Genomic DNA, 21,043 nt, shown 5'->3' with positions numbered 1-21,043 from the left:
ACCGGATTTCCTCCGTCCGGCCCTGCACTCAACTGATCCGAAAGTGTGGTCTAACAAGCCAGGCGGCCCTGTGGTAGGGGGAAGCAGCGGAGCATCGGTCTTATTATATATCGAATGCATGAGGACCAGCTGCGGTTATGCACCAGAGCAAGAACCAACATCAGGCTTGCCAAGAAGATACTGTTCCAGGTAGCCCCTATCTGGCTTCGGCTGACCCTGTTTGACCGCAACTGTTAGGATAGTGCAGGGATTCCTATACTTTTCCTTAATTGTCTGCATGTTTTGATAAGTACCCAGCGGCACTAAAGTTTTTATGTTCCTACTAGCATACTATCCCATAAGCTTGTTTAATAATCATACATTGCATCTAGCCTGTCCCACGCTTCATGACACCCATTATTAAGCTTAGACCTCCAGCATGGTCCTACAGCTTCCCAACATTAGGCATAGGATGAAAGAGGACTCTCATCGGATGACAGCCTACCATTTTGATGCATTTAGGGCCACAGAATTGCTGTCATAATTGTTATATTTGATTTTGACCTGTTGTCTTACACTTTACTTTTATTTTCCTTATGAGGCTTGCGGTGTACTATTATTGATGATTAACCCATACCCAGTGACAACCCTCCTAATGCTGAGTGCGACCTTAGTCGTACTCACTACCTTAACCCCTTAAGGACCAAACTTCTGGAATAAAAGGAAATTATGACATGTCACACATGTCATGTGTCCTTAAGGGGTTAAGGGGTTAAAGAAGTATGTCTAGCACTTCCTAACTACCTTACCTCTGATATCACCTGATGCAGCAGGTGCACAGAAAAAAAAAATGTTCAACCACTGACTCAAAACAAAACCTAGAATTTATGCTATGTGTAATTTACGGATTTCTCTTTAAGGGCCCCAATACATATTATGTTTTGCTTTTTTAAAAGGAAAGAAGAGGTTTTCTTTTAATGTCCTTTATGTATACATAACATAACATTAAATGTGAATAAAATGTTAAAAATGGGGGGGGGGGGGGGGGGGGGGGGACTGAAAAAAACTAAAAAAAAATAATTCTTAGAATAATTTTTAAACATCAAGTGCAACTAATGAAAAATAACTCAAAATAGATTCATGTATCAGTCTTGATTGATAACTCCATCATATATCTAGGATATATGAGGATTTTGGTAGTTAACCAAATCATATCAGTGGATGCCATGTAGTAATATTTCCTTGAATGCTGAATTCATCACTCCTGTTATGGAGAAAAACTCCTATAACTCTCAAATTGGGTACGCATAATTAGTAGGCAATGTTACTTGGCTATCTTGTTCTCAATGCTCCTGCTGTGTTGTGTTTTATGATCAGCTGGGGTTCCATTCTCTCAAATGCGCCTACGTTTCCATCCATCCGTATATTTATGTTATGTTTATGTTAATGCAATTGTGTAGTGTCACTTTCATATGTCGTTTGGCTACATTTCTGTTACGTGCTTCATTGTGTCTTTTGAATTCCCTGGACTCTTTCAATTGGCCAGTAAAGTTTTTGTCTTTATTGCAAACCAGATATTTACTATTCCTTTTCAATCTTTGTATTCTGCAATTGATACCGTTTTAACTCAAGAAGACTGTCTGGCATTTAACAGATAATGCAAAGGCTGGTTATCTCCCAGCGTTAGAAATGAGGGCCTTACAACCACAAGTACTCAGTATGATGGAGAATACCTGTGGATCGAATGGAATCTGGTGGGGATTGAATGTGTAGGTGAAGTTTTGGGACTGCTGGATATCGCTGAGAATGGGCAGGAGCATAATATCCATTAAAGCAAAGGCATTTAACAAGCTGGTGCGTCCTACTGCATCCCTGCATATTGGATAGTAGATACACTATCTGAGCTGGGGGACCTCAGAGATTGGACAGGAATTGCAGGCCTGGGTCCAGTGTCAAAACAGTGCACCCACTCTGCCCACTAAAGTGTCACTTCCTAAAGTTATACCACAAAGTTCTTGCTACACACATTGCAATATAAAAGGTAACTCTCCTCAGCACCCATGAATGTTTCACTTGCCCCTTTGGTCACATCCATAGTTAAGACCTCCTTTTATTGCTTTTCCTACTCTTCATCTCAGATTGATATACCCAGCCTCCAATTAATTGCAAATCGTTATATTGCCTAAAGGATTACCCTCCATTACTATATTTTCCCACTGAGCTCACAATGCCATAGTTCCCCAATTAATTATACCCCACTAACATGTTTCCTTACTTCATCATCCCCTAACCATCCCCACCCAATATACAGTGCCCAGTATATAGTATTCCACCCACATGCAGAGCCCTAATACAATGTCTCCCAATTCACACAAACAAACAGAATTTCCTATGTAATTTGGACAACAGATCTACATAAGACAGGTTTCCTGCTCTGCTCCTGTGTGTGTGGTGGGGCCCCTAAGAGAAGACATAACTTTCCATCCCCAGCTTCTCCCTACTTTAGATCCCCCATACGAACGAGTATTTCAGACTGAGTCTTGCTTAATCTTTAAAAAATATCACAATAACTGCATATTTTATACACAGATATAATATATTGAACCATTTGTAATTACAATTGCAAACAACAAACAAGTACAGGTGTAAGCAAACCTATTTGAATTTATTTAGTTTTTGTTGAACTTAAAGATAAAGTGTACAAAAATATGAACATGTTCATATTTAAAGGGATTTTATAGTTTTGGAATACAAATCTCTATTCCTTACACTATTGTGCCATCTGCCATCGTCTTATCCATGGAACATAAAGGATTAAAAACCTTTTATTTACTTACTTGATTCCAACACCGATATCCATGGGCGCTGGGTTGGCGCTCTGCCTCCTCCAATGTCATCTGACAGGGGAGGGGAGGAGGGTCTAATGTGCATGTGCGGTGTGTCACTTAAGCCCATTAGACCACTACAATAATATAATGTGGTCTTGGTGCCTATAGTGTCCCTTTAAAGGGGCAATGTATGCAACAAAACTGCTACAGCACTCTGCAGTGGTGATGTTGCCTAAAATGTCATGGCACCATCCCTTTGGTTTAATAGTAATAGTTTGACATAAGCTAGAACTTCGGAATTAGCACTTTGAATGTATAAATGTTGTCGTACTAGGACAATACTGATATGCTGAGATAGCTAATCTAACCAACTGGGGGAGGGCACAAGAACATTCTAGGCAGCATAGCCACTCTGTACTTTAAGTGTCCCTTTAATTTATAAAAATGAAAAAACTGTATTTCTTATTTGTTCTGAACAAACCCACTTTACTGGTGATTTCTACTCCCATCCTTATCCTAGTAGGAAAGATATACATGTTACGAGAAGCCTTACTAAGGAATTACTATTACCCAAAGTGTTAAAATTACATATGGGTTGAATTGGCATACACAAGTTGAAACAGCACATAACTTTAACTAGTATATATGGCACAATGTGGCAAATATAATAAAATGGTTTATATGAAGCAATGTTGGATATGAGGCACAAAAAATCCAGATACAATATACAATAGCAAATGGGGCTAAATGGTACATATGGTGTGATGGTGAGGGATGGTGAAATGGCACAATAGAATAAAATGTAACAAATTAGGTGAATGTAGAAATGGTATACGAAGACATATGGGGTGCAAAGGAACACACACAGGATGAAATGTAGTGAAAGGAGTGAAATAGTATATAAGCAATAAAATGTATGAAGATGAAATTACACGTATGAAAGGAAATGGCACATAGGGAGTTCATGGATAGGATTGAATGAGAAATAATGTGAAATTACATATATAATTTAATAACAACACAGCAAATAATTATAAGGGATAACAACACACACACAGAATTATAGGACAAATTGGGTGATTAAATAGCATAGGTGGGGAATAACAAGGCATTAAAGCAGTTCATTGTGAAATTAAAAATAAAGTAGAGCCCATTGTACCCCATCATTTTGGCTGATTGGATACTACTGCTTGTTTTAGACCCTGAGTTTCAAATGGACGAAAAGAGGTGCACAAATATTTATATCACTAGGCAATGTGCCCAGCAGCTTCCCCTAGAGCAAAATGGGATATGACAGCAGAAACTGGGAAATTAAACTGTAAATGCCAACTTTTAAAATACAATTATAAATAAATTATTTAAATGTAAGATGGTTAACATTTACAAAGTAAATGCTTTCATTGGTTTGGGAATAGCTAGAGCTTGCACAGTTTCTGTTTGCAAAAAAGGTCATATTTATTCAGACATTTAATAACAGTTATTGACAATGCATTACTTGTGCTATGACCACAGTGTTTTTGTTGCAGTGTTTACGTTGAATGCAGCTTTATTTATCAATTTGACTCTCTGGTTCTGAATCAACTGATGTGATTGAAACAGATGAGATGTCTGACTGTGAATCTTCTTTCTCACATACTATTTCATCCCCATCTGTATTTCTTCCTTGGTTGCGCTGTTTGTAAAACTGCACTGCATCGTTATACTTGCTCTCAGACAGGCCAAAGCAGTGATGGGACTCCATGCTGTGACAACTGAAAGACACAATCGCAGAGATATCACTGTCAGTCAAGGCTCATATGTAGTAAACATCAGTCCTGACTTAACCAAGGCCCATGTTTCTGGGTGTACAGGATTGCATGCATGAACTTGTTTCTCAAAATAATGACATGTGTTTCAAGGTCAGCACTGGTAATGAGTTAATCCCTATTAGGGAGCACTAAGATAAACAATGTCAGCAGCCCGAAAAACAGTGCAATTAAAGCAGTTCCATAACTCAGTTTAACATACAGAGAGAAACCTGATATCACAGGTAGAACACGCTCAGCTTGTGCTGCTGAACAATAAGGGAAAGCACAGAGTCTTTAGAAAAAGTTTTTCTGAATATAATTTTATACAGATCACTTTCCTAATACATCTATCCTGGACCATAATGAATTAGGAATAGACCTGATGAAACCTCCATTCATGGTGTGACACATAGCAAAACTGTATTTTAAGCCATTTAAGAGGAACTCAAGAGTGCCTCAAGCTTGGAGCATAATGTAGTAGAAAAATTAGGTTTGCATTTACACAAACGTTAAAAAAAAAAAATCTAGAAAGTAATTGTTTGTGATTTTAGGAGAGGTATGTATGCTCACCCATACTTATTTTCATAATCCACTTTTTTTTTTTTTTTTTACATATTATTGCCTGTTATTAGATCTGATAAAATGTTTTATACAGCATATCTAAACAGGGGCACTTCATTGAGCAACTATAAAACATTTTTTTTCCCTTGAAGAACAGCAATACAATCTAGTAAATTATATTTATAGGTAGTGAGCTTAGATAGTTAATGCTTTAACTGTAATACTTCAGGGTTGCTAGTTTGCTTCATCTTAGACTGCATTCCTTACAAGTTCAATAAACCTCTATCACTAAGTTAGGTAGTGTCAAAAAGTCATTGAAGGTGCTGCATCCCATCCCAGCGCAATCTATAAAATGTGTACTGAACAAGCATCATTTTACTATATGTGGTGGACATGCATGGAAGTGACAGAATTTAGGGGAAATGTGTTTCAGTTATCAAGTCGCATATTAAAGATAACTATAACTCCAGATCCATTAATGGCTTCACTTTCTTTTTTTTGTTTGACCTGAAAAAGATCTACCCTGTTGACATATACACGCGGCGTGTGTTTGTGCTTTAGGGTGCACACCCTAATGCAATAGGCTGCGCACGCCTATGACAGTATTTAGAGTCATTGATTGACTTCTCAGACATCTTTTTCCTAAGGCTTTTTAAATATTTGTAATGTATATTATGGTCTTTTTATTACATTATATTAAACGTTACGTTTAGTGTGAACTTTGTTTGGGCTTTTTGAAATTGTTTCTTAGAAATCTGGGTTCATGCCCTTTTTTTCTAGCCCTTTATATACTCGTGTCCTCTAAATTGCATTTCTAATTTTATCTTTATATTGTAATGTTTATTATAGCATTTAACTAGCATAATAGGAACATCCTATCTGCAATAACATTTTAAGATTTTCCCTATCATGTTGTGTAGGAAAACATGGATTTTGTTAAAGACAGGAGGCGAGTATTATCCCTCACAAAATTAACCAATCCCTTTGTCTCTTTTTGTTCTTCTTATACAGTTTAACCTGGATAATATTCAACAGGTGTCCCTTTGTTTCTTTTTTTTCTTCTGAAATCTAATCTTCTGACCAAGTTGCTACAGTAATGATTTACATTTGAGAGTCAGAGCTTGAAACAGGACAGTTACCTGCTTGGGACTTATATTACCTGCGCTGCGTGCTGATTGGTTACCTGTTTTCTAAGTTTGGTTGTACCTGTTGTTTCTAGTGCATTTAAACTAGTTATTTAACCCCTTAAGGACACAACTTCTGGAATAAAAGGGAATCATGACAGAATATTTTCGTCATGTGTCCTTAAGGGATTAACTCTTTCATTGCTGCTGTTTGGAATAGTAGAGAGAGCAAAGCTAAATATTCGCCTCCTGTCTTTTTTTTTTTTTTGTAATTCTTTATTTTGTATTGACATACAATAAAGGAGACAATAATTAGCAGATATATTCATCAAAGAACAGGAACAGTTTGATATCAGTTCACATATACCTCTCTTTGACATATAAAGCTTAGTGTAATGACATATGGACCATAATTGTCGTGTCTGATTTGTGTGTTGTTATAAATGGTTCCTGGCTTTCTCTTTATTTATCATGTGATAAGCATTATTTTGCTCCATCATCAGAGATCGCCTAACATGGTGGTGTATGGATAGGAAAGATCGCACACAATTCTTACGTTCCGTGTTTGCGATATATGTCTCTCAGGAATGCCTCATGGTAGTCAATATTTTTGATTTTTATGAAACATTAAAGAATAGAAAGGAAAAGGTAAAAATCCGCGAGGGTGGGAGGAGGAGGGAGGGGGCTTTCCATGAATGGAGTGTGTAGTTTGTCAGGCTGGTCATGTTCGTATTAACTTCCCAGGTTAGAGTTTTCCCAGATCTTCTGAAAAGTTTTTAAGGAGCCCCTTATCCTAGCCGTTAGGTTGTCCATCAAGTGGATCTCTTTTATCCTGTTTATCACTCCTGCCATGGGTGGTGTGCCCGGTTTAAGCCACTCTGAGGCTACGGCTCTCCTGGCTGCTAATGTAATTTTGTGGATTAGCTTTTGTTCATGCCTAGTCCAACCATCTATGGATCTGTTTAATAAGAATAGCCATGGATCTAGGTCTGGGGCTCTAGAAAAAACCTGCAACAACAGGGCTTGTATTCGTTTCCAAAATTTGACCATCTGATGGCATTCCCACCATATGTGGACATAAGTCCCCCGCAGGCCGCAGCCCCTCCAGCACACATCTGTAGGGTTTTTTCTCATTTGATGTAGTTTAACCGGTGTAGTATACCAGCGAAGCATAGTTTTGACAGATTGTTCCTGTAGGGTAATGCATACGGAAGAGGCATGGTTAGCCTCCCAAATCTCTTGCCACTCTATGCCTTCCAGTATTTCCCCTATTTTTCCCATTGATCCGTATAGGCTAGCTTACCCCAATCCCCGGCTTCTGAACAGAGGTGAGCATACATAAGCGTTAACATGCCTTTAGGTATGGTTTCTTGAAGGCAAATGCGTTCAAAGAAAGTCATCTTTTGCAGGGCTGCCACTTTGATGTGTGCTAATTTTGCGTAATCTTTAAGTTGTATGTATCGGAAAAAATCTGAGGGGGCAAGGTGGCCCCGCTGTCTTAACATATCGAAAGGGATGACCTCTGTTCCCTGATACAATTGGCAAATGCGTTGTAACCCTATTAGCTCTAAGTTTTTGAAGGCTCTAGCTGTCATTCCGGGGGTAAAGGCCTTATTGCGTAAGTATGGCATTAGAGGAGATGGGTCAGATGCTAAGTGACACTTATGTTTAAGGGAGTCCCACATCCTCAAGGAGTTAATTATAGTCGGGCAGGTGACCCTTATCTTGGGTCTGTGTTCTTTAGGGACCCACATGAGGAGCTGTGGAATATCCACGCCCGTCATGAGAGATTCCACGTCTGCCCATTTTCGGTCTCCTGGGGGAGAGTGCCACATTGCCACTTGAGTCAATTGAGTCGCTGCGTAATATGTTTGGGAGACCAAGGCCCCCTCTTGTCTTTGGCCTATGTAAAATGTATCTAGAAATTCTGTGTCTTTTGTTCTGCCATACGAAGGACCCTATAGCCCTCTGCAGGGGCTCTAAGGACGATCTGGGGACACAGATGGGCAGCGCTCGCCTCCTGTCTTTAACAAAAATAAATATTTTTCTACACAATATGATATGGAAAATCATAAACTTGTATTTTTTTTTTGTTCACTTATATAACTATTGTGACATTTTAAAGTATTAATTGCTCTGTATTTCATGTCTCCTTTTAATTACAATTATTTAATACAAAATAAAAATATGAGATAATTTTATTTATTTGAAATACCAACCTTGTTTCATTGCAAAACTCAATATGTAGTTTTGTTCCATTGACTGTAGTAATGACACCAGGTAGAAATGTCAGTGAAGATGGAGAGGCTAATGTCAGGACATAATCCCTAACTTTAAGAATATGTGGTCGGCTGAATTTTCCAAAGATCCACTTAATATCTTGTATCACTGTTCTGCCATCCGTCCAACATATCACATACTGTTTGCCATTATTAACACAGCTCTGCACTTCAGCTGCAAAATAAAAGATTACATAAAACTTACCAACTTGCATTCTATGAAGAAGTAAGAATGAAGAAGTAGGTGGAAGTATAGATCATGGTTTTGCAGTGGATGTGCACTACTTGGATTTTGCAAAGGTGTTTAATATGGATTATTTACTGTACACTCAATAGGGTAGTGTTAAAGTTAAAATAAATTGGTCTAGATGAAAATTCTTGCTCTTGGTACAACATTGGCCAAGTGTATCCTCCATACATTACAGTTCCTATACTCCATACACTACAGCCCCTATCCTCCCTTACACTACTGCATCTACCCCCACATACTGCAGCCAATGTCTCCCTCATACATTACAGCTGCTATCCCCCAATATATTATATTTCCTATTGCCTTCACATACTCTAGCTTTTGTCCCACACACACAACAGCCAACATTATCTCCACACTACTCTACTCTACAGCCCCTACCTTAACACACGAATACACTCATCTCCATACATACTACTATGCTACAGGCCTCTGCAATCACACTACATCTACAGAAACACATCTTTTGTCCTTTGATATTCCACTATGGGGACACCAGTGACAGGGTTGCAGCAAACGCATAACACATATATAATTAAATTCACTTGCGCTGTGCTGAGCATACACAGGGCATGTTCCTTATGTCAGATCTTTCAATGGCACTGACATGGGCTGCCCTTGAAGGGCATCAAACTGACATGCCCATTTTGGAGGTGTGTGGTGTCATTATTCATGGCACAACACACCCTACTTTGGCCCCACCCCAGCCCCACCTCCTCATATTGTGCTGCTCTACATTTAAATGCCCAGGCCAAATTTTTGTCTCAGTCTGGCCCTTCACACAACCCTAAATTAAATAGAAAAAGGAGCAGAAAATTAAAAATATTTTTTTTTAAAAATGATAGTGTGTTAGTTCTATATCAGTTGTATTGAAATATTTTATATTTATTAATTTTAAAAGAATTAAAAAATTAAGTATTGTTTTTACCTAGATGGAATGTTCCAGTGTCATCATTCCTAGCAATGACCGCCTGTCCAACCCATCTCTTTTCACACTCTAAGATATTAGCAGTTTCTTGCTCAAATCTTTCTTGGCTGGTTGAGTAAACATGCTCTCTTGGGACCAGATTTTCAGTGTTATCATAATATTGAATCTGCCAGGGAAAAAAATATATGGTAAGTTGTACTAAGCTAAATGTGTTTATGTATTCACTTAACAGATGAGTTAGGACTGGAACAATACAAGTGTGTGAATATATGTGTTTTATCATGTATGTGCTTTCAGAGTGAAGAGCTAATTCATGGATTCAATCTATTATTTAGAGAATTATTTAGTGTCATGGTCATAATCTTACCACTTGGATCGGCAAATACAGAGAGTCCACCACAGTCAAAATGTTTCTTTATTCACAAACTGTTCTTTGCATTTGTGGGTGAATATATTAAACCAGCAAAGTACAAATATATTTCTTACCAACAGTTTCAAATCCGGCATAACTTTCAGCACAACACCTGGACAATAACAACCATCAAGCAGTGGATGGGGTGCAATCACTGGATCCAGCTCCTGTGGAAACATGGCTGTGTCATATGGCAGTTACACAAAAAGATTTAAGAAAAAATCTAAAATAAAAAAAATATATCAATTATCATGTTGGATAAAGCCTGATACCCTCTCACAGAGCAACCACTATGGTTGTGCTACGCTGTGTTTTTAGTCAGGCTAAAACAGCTTTTGGACACAGTTATGGGGGAGGGGGTAATATTAGAAGTAGTTGATGTATCATCTAGCCCTTTTCATTACTGCTATATGGTGGTGATCATTGCATACAAACATTACGGTTTCAAATTGTGGAAACAACAGGCAGATGGTCCTTGCTGGTGATTTGTTTTGGAATTATGTAGCTGGCGTGCATTTTAATGTTATGAGGGGAAAATTGCCCAGTTTGTGATAACAAAGGATGTGCTCACATAAAACATAATATATGGTGCAGAATGCTTGTTAGCATAAGTGTTTCTTTATTTTCACTTTAGCCTTGAACACATAGCAAGCACGAACCAAAAGATCACGTTGAATGCTTCTGATATCTTATAGAAAGGCAACTGATGCAGCAAGAGCTACAGAAGACATTTCAAAGGCTCACATTTTTATATCAAATAATATAAAAACTAATATATCAGATAAAGTAGACGTATATTTACAAGTGTGCTATATTTCTTCTCTTCATACAAGATGTGTTTTTTAGGTGCTATACAGTAAGCCCATTTGGCCAACAAAGATTTTCTGCAAATGCCTGATTGTACATCAGTGACCCAGTTAAGGTCTGTCAGAGACATTTACAAGATTGAGCAATTGTGACGCCAGTAATCTTCTGAAAAGTGTTCTTCAGAGAACAAAAGTAATGCAGTGTTCCGGGAAATATGTTATACAGGGAGCCATGATGACACTGGTATAATCAATGCCTATTTATGTGCTTAAGAAATCTTTTCATTTTCATTTCTTAAGTGTAATCATTTTGAGCATGTTCAGTTTTTTTGTATTATCTTTGTCTTACAGTGATTGACAGGAACATAGAATTGTCAGCTGTTACTACACAACTATACTACTGAACATTTATTTTTATCATTATTGTTAATAATTTATTATTCTATATTTTTACTTATGTAGGGGTAAAGCATATGTTAAGAAACACTAATTCATTATCTAAAGTGTTTCAAGTTTTTATAAATAATTTTGCAAATGATTAAATAAAAGTGTCACAAAGACTTTGAAACATTCCTGAAAGTCCTGCATCCAATGTACATGCTGTACATCTTTAAACTGAAACGGTCACTTCTCAGGATTTTTCATGATTAAGTTTACTTACCCCTCTATTTGACATATTTGTATTTATGATATGTAAAAAGATTAAATTAAATGTAGAATCCCACAGCTCTTTATCCTGTACCTTGGTGCTTCCATATTAGTTATCTGATATATAAGTGTACCTGTATGTCCTTCTTGTAGTCATCAGTATCACTGTATATATCCTCTCTCCAAATCCTTGAGATCTCTCCATAGGACTTCTGAACAAAGTAACTAAAATCCCCACAGTCATGGATAATGCATCCTGAAATGTATACATTCATTAAAACAAAAAAAAAAAATGTTTTCCCAAACATCAGTCACTAGTCATCTAGAGGCCTGAATAAGATAAGCCAGGGTAGCATTTGGTGGAAGCTAAATTGCTACACATGGGCATCATCACAAAGTGCATTAGATCAGTGGTTCCTATCCCAATGTACCCAGATTCCCCAAGTTGAACAGAACTGGAAATTATCTAAATCCTGGACTGTTAATATGATTTAAGAAATGGTTCAGGTACCACTGCATTAGTTTAACTTCTTTTCAAATGCTTTTAATAATATTTTTTTTCAATAACACTACAAAAAAGAAAATAACAATAACAAAAAACTAGGGAAATACAACAAATGTAATATATCAGAAATGTATCTCATTAGTTTGGCTTTGAATGTAAATTGTATGAAATCCTGTGCTGTTTATTATTTTTAAAACACCTGAACACCAATCAATGGATACAATGGAGCAAATGTAAATTACTGTTAAATTTTTTTCTTCATATTTCCCAATATTTTGTACACAGACTCGTACCTTCTTCATACCATCCATTGTAAGAACAGAGAGCCAACACCTTCTGTCTAGGAACAAGTGGGTAATCATATTTTTTTTCTGCTTTTAATTGGTCAACATGACTTTGATCTTTATTGTGGTCTGTAAATCACAAAAATAGTGCAATAGCAAAAAGATGAACATTTAAAAAATGTATAGTTTTACAGGCAGAGCATAATTAGAACAATGAAAATATAAAGTTGCAAAAACAACAAAAAGTATTTAAACTCAAGATTGTTGAATAATGCTATTTGCAATGTATAGTTTACTTACATTTAAAATACAGTCTAAACAGTGTTTTAAATGGCAATTTTCATCTATAAAACACGGTATTATTACAGTATTGTTAACAATGGTGCAATTAACAAATATGCCACTAGTGTAATGAGTGAACACCATAGGTGTTGCTTGGTGTGGGGGGGGGGGGGGGGGGGGGTGGAGGGGGGAGGGCTTAAGCCCCAGATGTGGCACTCTTTAGCCCCAGATCTCTACATTTATATATATATATATATATATATATATATATATCAAAAACAAAAGAGCAGGCATACAAATGCACACCTGTGTGTGTGTGTGTGTGTGTGTGTGTGTGTGTGTGTATATATATATATATATATATATATATATATATATATATATATATATATATATATATATATATATATATATATACATACACACACACACAGGTGTGCATTTGTATGCCTGCTCTTTTGTTTATTTAACTAACTTTTTGACTCTCCTCTGTTTATTTACTTTTTCTGGCTATTCTCAGCCAACCTGCACCTTTTACTTTCAGGCACATCTTCTTCTGCTATTTATGACACCCTCCCTCCCCTTCTCTAACATCAGTTGTTTTAAGTGTTTAACTCTATCAGATTGATCAGCATGGCTTCAGACCTGAGGAAGAGAGGAAAACTCTCAAAAGCTTGTCTTTGAAATATTATGTTAGTCAAATAAAAAAATGTATCAATACTCTAATTTTCGGCATCTTGTCTTCTGGACTAATATTGCTAATCCATATTAATAATATATATAGTAGTGATGTTTAAAAAATGTGCACATCCATCCGGTTACTGATCTAGAACCACACCCATAAACCTTCCAAGACAGCCAAGATGCATTTACGCTCCAACTCGAGTATTTTTGCAATTCCATTATGATTGCCAACAATGCTTAAACATATAAGAATAAACAAAAATTAAAAAGGAACATGTAAAAGGAAAATATAACTAACAAGGTTATCTACTGAAGGGAGCATTCAAAATAAATTTCAAATTTAAGGCCAGAGGCCAGCTTGAAAGTATAGTTGATTTAGAGATATTTTTCAGTTCAGCTAATTTGACCGCAAAAACAGTAAATATTTTTTTTTTTTAAACCTTGAAATTCACTTTAAATTCTCAAAACCCTCTAAATGTTACACAGGGACTAATCTGATTTTTTTTTTTTTTTTTACCATTCTTTGATTCTGTATAGATGCAGCAAGCAGACGTTTTGTTTTGTAATAGACCTTATAATAATACGCAGCACCTGTTAAATATTTTCTCATACATAGAACTTTAAAATTTAAGCATTGCCATGAGAACACTAGTTAAAAACTCATATGCTGTAACATAAATTCAGTATAATAGAGAAAACTATTCTCTATCCTGTACAGGTTCTTATATCATTCATTGCTAGGGAAAAGAAATATTGTGCTACTGATAAGATTGCTCTTTGCTCAATCACGTGTACAAAGTTTGGCACAGAAGGTGAACACTGACATCTGTCTGATCTTTCATCTTTTAGCCAAGCCAATCACTTTCAGAAACAACAGGCAAATCCTAAGAAAGCCATTGGACAATCTGTTAATCACAGACTTAAGTCATACTTAGCTTAAGCGTCTACATTCCCTGTTTCAGGACACAATGTTGCCTAGGCAAATGAAATAAAAAGATCTCATGTTATGCTCTACCAATACATGTGTCTCTGAATAAAAGGAGTGTACGGTATTTTTATAGTCTTTTTTTTTTTATGACACCGAGTATGGACAGATTGTAAAACCGTAGTCCATTCAAATTAGTATGCCAAAACATATTAACCCCTTAAGGGCACAGCTTCAGAAATAAAAGGGAATCAGTGTCCTTAAGGGGTTAATGAATAATCTAGATGTGTGGAATTCATGTATCATAGCCTAAAATGTACATGCTTGCTTGTACATGAGAGCTCTGACAGATTTTCTCATTGTGAAGGACTGCCTATACCTAGAGATGGACACAATTATATTTACTTTTGTTCTGTGAGCTCAGGATTAGCGATAGTAAGGGGCCCTGGCCTGCGACTAATCTGCTCATGTCTTGGGAAAGCTAAATGAGAAGTGGCAATGCAGCTGCTACACTTTACAAGGAAAATAGATTTTACATACCATCACCCACTCAGATTATGACCTATCTAAATTTACAAGGTTGTACTCTATTAAAATGTCTCAAATGCTAAACACCTAGTGTGCTATGCACTAACCAGCAGCAGCTGAAAATATAATATTAAAAATGAATAGTACATGGAAAAAAAGTTCCATCTAAATTTCCGTATTTGCTCCCTAACCATCAAAAATTATTTATTAGATATAATTGTAGATTATGCTAGCTTTAGTGTACCTATAATCTTAATTTTATTAATGACAGGAGGCGAGAATTTCCCACCTGTTCTTATCCTTCCCTTGTTTAATTTTATAGTTTGGGTTCATCAGGTACGTATGCAACTCTGCTTGTTGTCTCTGCTACCTGTCACTTGTTCTTATGTCTATTTTTTCATAAGTAGGGTTGGGATCTATGCAGATTACATTAATTTTGGTTTGCTACATTGGGTACATGCATGTTTGTTCAGAGTACATTTCATTGGCTAATCAACCTGTTCGATAATTTTTTTATCTCGTTTCAGTTTACAGTCCATCAACTCTATCTGGTTTGGCAGTTCTTCTCGGATGGTGGACATTGTTGTATTCATTGTATCTAGGACTTTGTTTCTTCCCATTATATTTTCTGCCTTGTGTTATGTTTTGTCGCAGCTTGAAAGAGGAAATGATGCATGGGTAGGGAAGTTTTATAGTACCTATCTTTTTTCTGATTGGTTGTTTTCTGTGCTGCTGTGGAGTTCTAGTAAAGAGAGACTTAAGCAAATACTCGCCTCTTGTCATTAATAAAATTAAGATTATAGGTACACTAAAGCTAGCATAATCTACAATTTTATAACATGACAGGAGGCTTCGTATTTGCGGTTTTAACGCTCAGACACCAAATCCAACGCTGTTTGTTTCACTGGTACCTATTCCGGGAGCTATCCGAGCAATCCTAAATGGACTTTCCAATTACGATAAATTACAATAGACCGATCAATGAAGATGCTAGTTAAAGAAGTATCCCAAAAACGGAAAAAAACACCATCCGCTGATAGATCCATTGTACGTGGGGTTGCGACCTGTTTCCTACCATCTGGTCCATGAGCTGCCAAGCTGACCTATTAGCCATTTCCCTGCAGTCATAAAATGTTGAAGGTCATTTGTGGACTTAGGGCCGCATTAAGACTGCCACCATGTCTCAACTCTTGATGTGCAAGGTTGCTCCACCGATCGAGCCATGGTCACCCGGTGATGTGGCCCTGCAGGCAGATCTTCAATCTCAAGGAATGCGTCTAAGTCCACCACTAATTCCGTAATAGAACCGAGTAGGATATTTGTTCCCTGATGGCCTCCCCGGTGAGATGTCTTATCCGAGAATACATTTATTATGCAGGCAAGAGTGTGGCAAACTAGCCCTATCCCAAATGATTCCAATATTCCAACTTGATCCTCGGCTGCGGTAGAGAAAGGACTCCAAAAAGGACGTCCAATCAGGGTCCCAAACTGAACTTGTGTGGTGTAACGGTGGTTGAAAAAGGACGTCCAATCAGGGTCCCAAACTGAACTTGTGTGGTGTAACGGTGGTTGACTATTCTGGAAATAGTGGGTCCCGGAAATATTCAAAGGGATGGGAAACGTAAACCGGAGTTGAGATTCCCATCCAGATGTCATCGTCTAAGAGTTATAAGATGTACGGATCCAATGGTGATTGGGACCTGTATAACAACGAAGAGTCCTCACGTGCTGTAGTGAGAGAGTGAAATAGTCCGACTACCGGTCGTACGATCCTGCTCCGTGCCCGACCTGTCCAAATTCGTGTAGGGGTTCTTGGTATACACGCCATCTACAAGATAGGGTATAATATAGTGAGACCCTAAGGTCCCTGTACTCCTGACTGTCTGGGCACGTATCTCCCAGAGTAGGCCCTAGGTCAAGGCACCCAGGAATGTGAGTTTGATAACTGAAGTCAAAGTCTCCCTATAGAGGGATACCTCCCTTCTTAGTTTGGAGTCCCGCGAACACATAGCGTACTCCAATATGCAGGCAAGGCGTAAAGTCCCTTCGCTCATGACAGGTGACTCCAGAGAGCAGATATAGCGAAAAAAGAAGAGTCTAGCTTCAGCCGTCCGAAACATGTGTTGTCCCGTTTGAGAATGTCAGTAGCCCTATCGGAGTCTGCTACACATCCTGAGCCATACTCCAGCGGTATGTAGGCCTTCCCTAGTCTTGTTACCCGAGCAAGGCAGTGTCCGTTTGCTCCATGAAGGTCTCCGTATCTCATGCCATCCTGATATGGGAAAAACTGTCTGCGCAGTTTGTTCGCAATGGTCCGGATATCCAAAACAGAATGCAATTCTCTGCTATATATAGTGCAGAAATAACAAAACCTGCACTCTTGCAATACCAGAGGCTCATCCGTTAGCCGTACCGTCTCCATGAGCGTGAGTAAATAAGTGGGAGTCTCCCCCATTATACCTCTGAGTATTTCTCGCGTGTGGTACAGAGGTCAGGATCCAGTAGATCCATTAGAGATTAATAGAGGGATCCAGTCTAAATATGTATATCCTGCATGATCAGGCATCCCTCTATAACGAAATCAGTAGCACGCTCGTTAGATCCAATTGAATGCAGGAGGGACGCCCCTCTATGCAGTCATCGATGTCTTGCACAGGTTCTCTCTATGAGAATGTGTCACTCCAAACATGTCCTCTGTATCCAGCTCAGTATCGGGCTGAGGTTGAGGGAGGGCCGCGCCCTCTAATAATAAATCAGTGTCCGGTTCTGTATTTGAGAGGGATTCGCCCTCTGTTCCCGAAAATAAAATATCATTCTCGGATCGAGGTGATGGAGGGCCGCACCCTCTTGTGAGCCAAACTAGAGTCCCTTAGAGACTCAGGGTGACCAACTGCAGGGGTACACCAATTACTAATATCAGCATAAGACTGAGGACCTTAGGTGGGTCTCCCCCCGACCACGAGACCTCTCTCTGAGTCTCTCACCTGAGAAGGAATCAACTGGTAGTAAACCAGACCGATGGCAGATGGGATAGTATACAACCTCGGGCCGTGTCCATCCTCAATAACAGAAAGGGATGGTGCGAAAATGCAACCTTCGGAAACAATGATGGAAACTACCAACTGACCGCCCGGATCTCGTGCGCACGCGCGGGGTCCAGGATGACCGTCGGTAGCTTGAGGAAAGCTGGAGACGTTCTCCGCAATCCACGAGCGCCCGGGAGGTCGGAGGAGGTCAAGTCAGGCCTCTCGACGACCCGAGTGATAGGAAAAAGAAAGCACAAAAATAAAAATAAATGTAGATAAGGGTAAATACGTAAATTATATCTCGGATAGAATGCAAATAGCAGGCCGGAAGGCAAATCAAGTAAGCCCACTGAACAGGGCCAGGAGCTAACCTTACGCGGGAATAACTACCGATATCTATAAGGATACCGGGAGACAGAGGGTTAGTTGTTAAAGACAAGGAAACACCGTGTCCCCCTGTAGGCGTCTGGATACCGGTCCCTGCCTGTGCGAAGTTATCCTTGAAGATGTGCCGTCGCCGGGCTGGTGTAAACCGTGGATGTGTGCCCGGGTCTTTATAAGAAACCTTGCCTTTCAGGCACGAGGTTTAGGGCCTTCACCCTTCCCACCATACTCCGGTGGCCGTATACTGGTGTCCTCTTGTATAGTATGGCAACGGTGCTTGCTTGGACACCTGCCCATTTCTATGTCACTAGTGGGCACTGGGTTTTCCTTAGTGATATTCCCTCAGGCCTGCGGCCAAAAGGGGGTTCAGCATCGATAGAGCAGGCCCGTCAGAAGGGCACAGGCCCAGCAGGCCAAACAAATGGGCACAGAATAGTTGGCCAATCAAATAGGCACAGACCTAGCAGGCCATTCAAATAGGCACAGACATAGCAGGCCAATCAATGGGGCACAGACAAAGCAGGCCAATCAATGGGGCACAGACAAAGCAGGCCAATCAATGGGGCACAGACATAGCAGGCCAATCAATGGGGCACAGACAAAGCAGGCCAATCAATGGGGCACAGACAAAGCAGGCCAATCAATGGGGCACAGACATAGCAGGCCAATCAATGGGGGCACAGACAAAGCAGGCCAATCAATGGGGCACAGACATAGCAGGCCAATCAATGGGGCACAGACATAGCAGGCCAATCAATGGGGCACAGACATAGCAGGCCAATCAATGGGGAACAGACATAGAAGGCCAATCCTGGGTTGCGTCTGAATGAGTAATAAGGGACCCCTGTGTTGGGTAGAGTCCCCTAATTATCTGTAAATCTTCAGGGTATCCTGAGAGGTAGGATCCCCAGATGCCAACCCTTTAGACAGCGCAATACTGTGTTAAGACACCTGAACTGGGACTAGCAGTCCCTCAATGCACCGCAGACAAAATAGTGGTATATAAGCTGAAAAATGACTATAATGTCCATTAAATCATGATATAATGAGTGACTCATATTTTAACTGTGAATGGGTTATGCACATGAACCTGCAGCCCTGTTTGAGATTTCTACATCAATATCATGTATCATCAGTATACCAGCTGAATTGAATTGGTGTCAGCATAGACCGGTCTCCCATACCAGTTTGAGCCACAGTCAGGTCAGCTTAGCTTTATATATTTGCCATGCACTGTAAGTATTTTACTAGAGAAGCCTTGGCTCTGACTCCAGGGATGGATCAGGCACATATACACTGAAGCACATGGATTGCAACCTGAGAGCATTTTAGTTAATTGCGCAGCAAAAAAATCTTCACATCTCCTAGACATCATGTCAAATCCAACAAAGGAATATGGGCACTTGATCCAAGTGCAGATACCTTGTGACTGACAGTGCTTGGGCTCTTGATGTACAGGGGATTCAAACTCATGGAGTAAGGTTCACAGTGCAGTGCTGTTACCACTGAGCTAATATAGAAGTACACAGTATTAAGCTTATCCCTGATGTAATAGGCAAACTGGCTCTGTATGCGCCATCTTACAGAGCCAAAACCCCACAGCGGGGAAAAAACCTTGAACTCCGACCACCCTTTGTGGAGGAGGGGCCGCGGACAGGCGCACCCTCCTCTAGCCAGTCGGATGATTAGAAGGAGCCACGCGGCTTTAGAAGGAGCCGGCCATGTGTGTGAGCGGCCCGGCCGCCGGGTACTCGCATCTGACCGCGAGATACCCTGGGCGCCGGCAGGCTCACACAGGAGCTCGGGGAGTCAGAGGAGGCAGCCACACGGCTAGTCTCCTGCCTCCCCGAGTGAAAAGCACCCGCAGCTCGCGAAGGGTGCTGGAAAGAGGGGGAGGGGGGGGGAAACACAAAGGGGAGCAAACTGGAAGTATCCCCAGTAACCCCCATAAAACCCCACAACAACAGAAAAACATCCCCAAAGTAACAGGGGAAGCCAAAAGGACATGAATCCTAAATAAATATAAATAGAAAGTATATAAAATAATTTGATAAATAAATATAATGTAAAAGATATAAAAACAAATACACATATATAATATGGTAACTAAATATAATATATAAAATATATAATATGATAATTATATAATGCAAAATACTATATAAATAAATACATATAATATGGTAACTAAATATAATATATAAAATATATAATATGATAATTATATAATGCAAAATGTATAAAATAAATACATATAATATGGTAACTAAATATAATGTATATAATATATAAAATAAAAATATAATATGATAACTAAATGTAATAGAAATCCCAAAGCCACCAACTAATAGCAGGAGGCAGTGGTACTCTGACCTGTACTGTCTGCGGAGCAGCAAAGAAAGAGGAAATGATGCATGCGGAGGGGAGTTTTATAGTACCTAACTTTTTTCTGATTGGTTGTTTTCTGTGCTGCTATGGAGTTCTAGGAAAGAGAGACTTAAGCAAATACAAAGCCTCCTGTCATGTTATAAAATTGTATTGCTGTCATAAATGACAAGCAAAAATGAGCACAGTAAATATTACTTCCTCATTAAAAACATTGTTAAAATAACATAATACCATACATGTTTTAGATATGGTCAGCCAATGGGCTATATGAGCAATTTGTGAATTTATTTACGCAGCTATAATATTTACTGTTATTTTAACCCCTTAAGACCGCAGGACGTACTATGCCGTCCTTATTTGGGCGGCTCTAAACGCCGCAGGACGGCATAGTACGTCCTGGGCGGTCTTCAGCCCCACGTGGCCGGCGGAACATGG

At 39.1% G+C, this 21,043-nt stretch overlaps 1 protein-coding gene across 1 annotated transcript in view; it reads right to left on the bottom strand.

Annotated features, from left to right (window-relative positions):
- Nucleotides 1-3,889: 3,889 nt before the first annotated feature.
- The window catches only part of VWA3B (von Willebrand factor A domain containing 3B), a 242,141-nt gene continuing 224,987 nt past the window's right edge, over nt 3,890-21,043 (bottom strand). The window contains exons 30-35 of the mRNA XM_063459114.1: nt 12,401-12,520; nt 11,737-11,858; nt 10,223-10,315; nt 9,737-9,902; nt 8,499-8,733; nt 3,890-4,558 (exon numbers count right to left, since the gene is read on the bottom strand). Coding sequence (XP_063315184.1) covers nt 4,354-4,558; nt 8,499-8,733; nt 9,737-9,902; nt 10,223-10,315; nt 11,737-11,858; nt 12,401-12,520 — 941 coding nt within the window. The 3' untranslated portion in view covers nt 3,890-4,353. The remainder of the gene's footprint in view (nt 4,559-8,498; nt 8,734-9,736; nt 9,903-10,222; nt 10,316-11,736; nt 11,859-12,400; nt 12,521-21,043) is intronic.

This window comes from Pelobates fuscus, chromosome 1, assembly GCF_036172605.1.
Source record: "Pelobates fuscus isolate aPelFus1 chromosome 1, aPelFus1.pri, whole genome shotgun sequence".
Lineage (NCBI taxonomy): Eukaryota > Metazoa > Chordata > Amphibia > Anura > Pelobatidae > Pelobates > Pelobates fuscus.
Note: the sequence above shows the minus strand (reverse complement) of the source record. Positions and strands in the feature narration are given on the sequence as shown.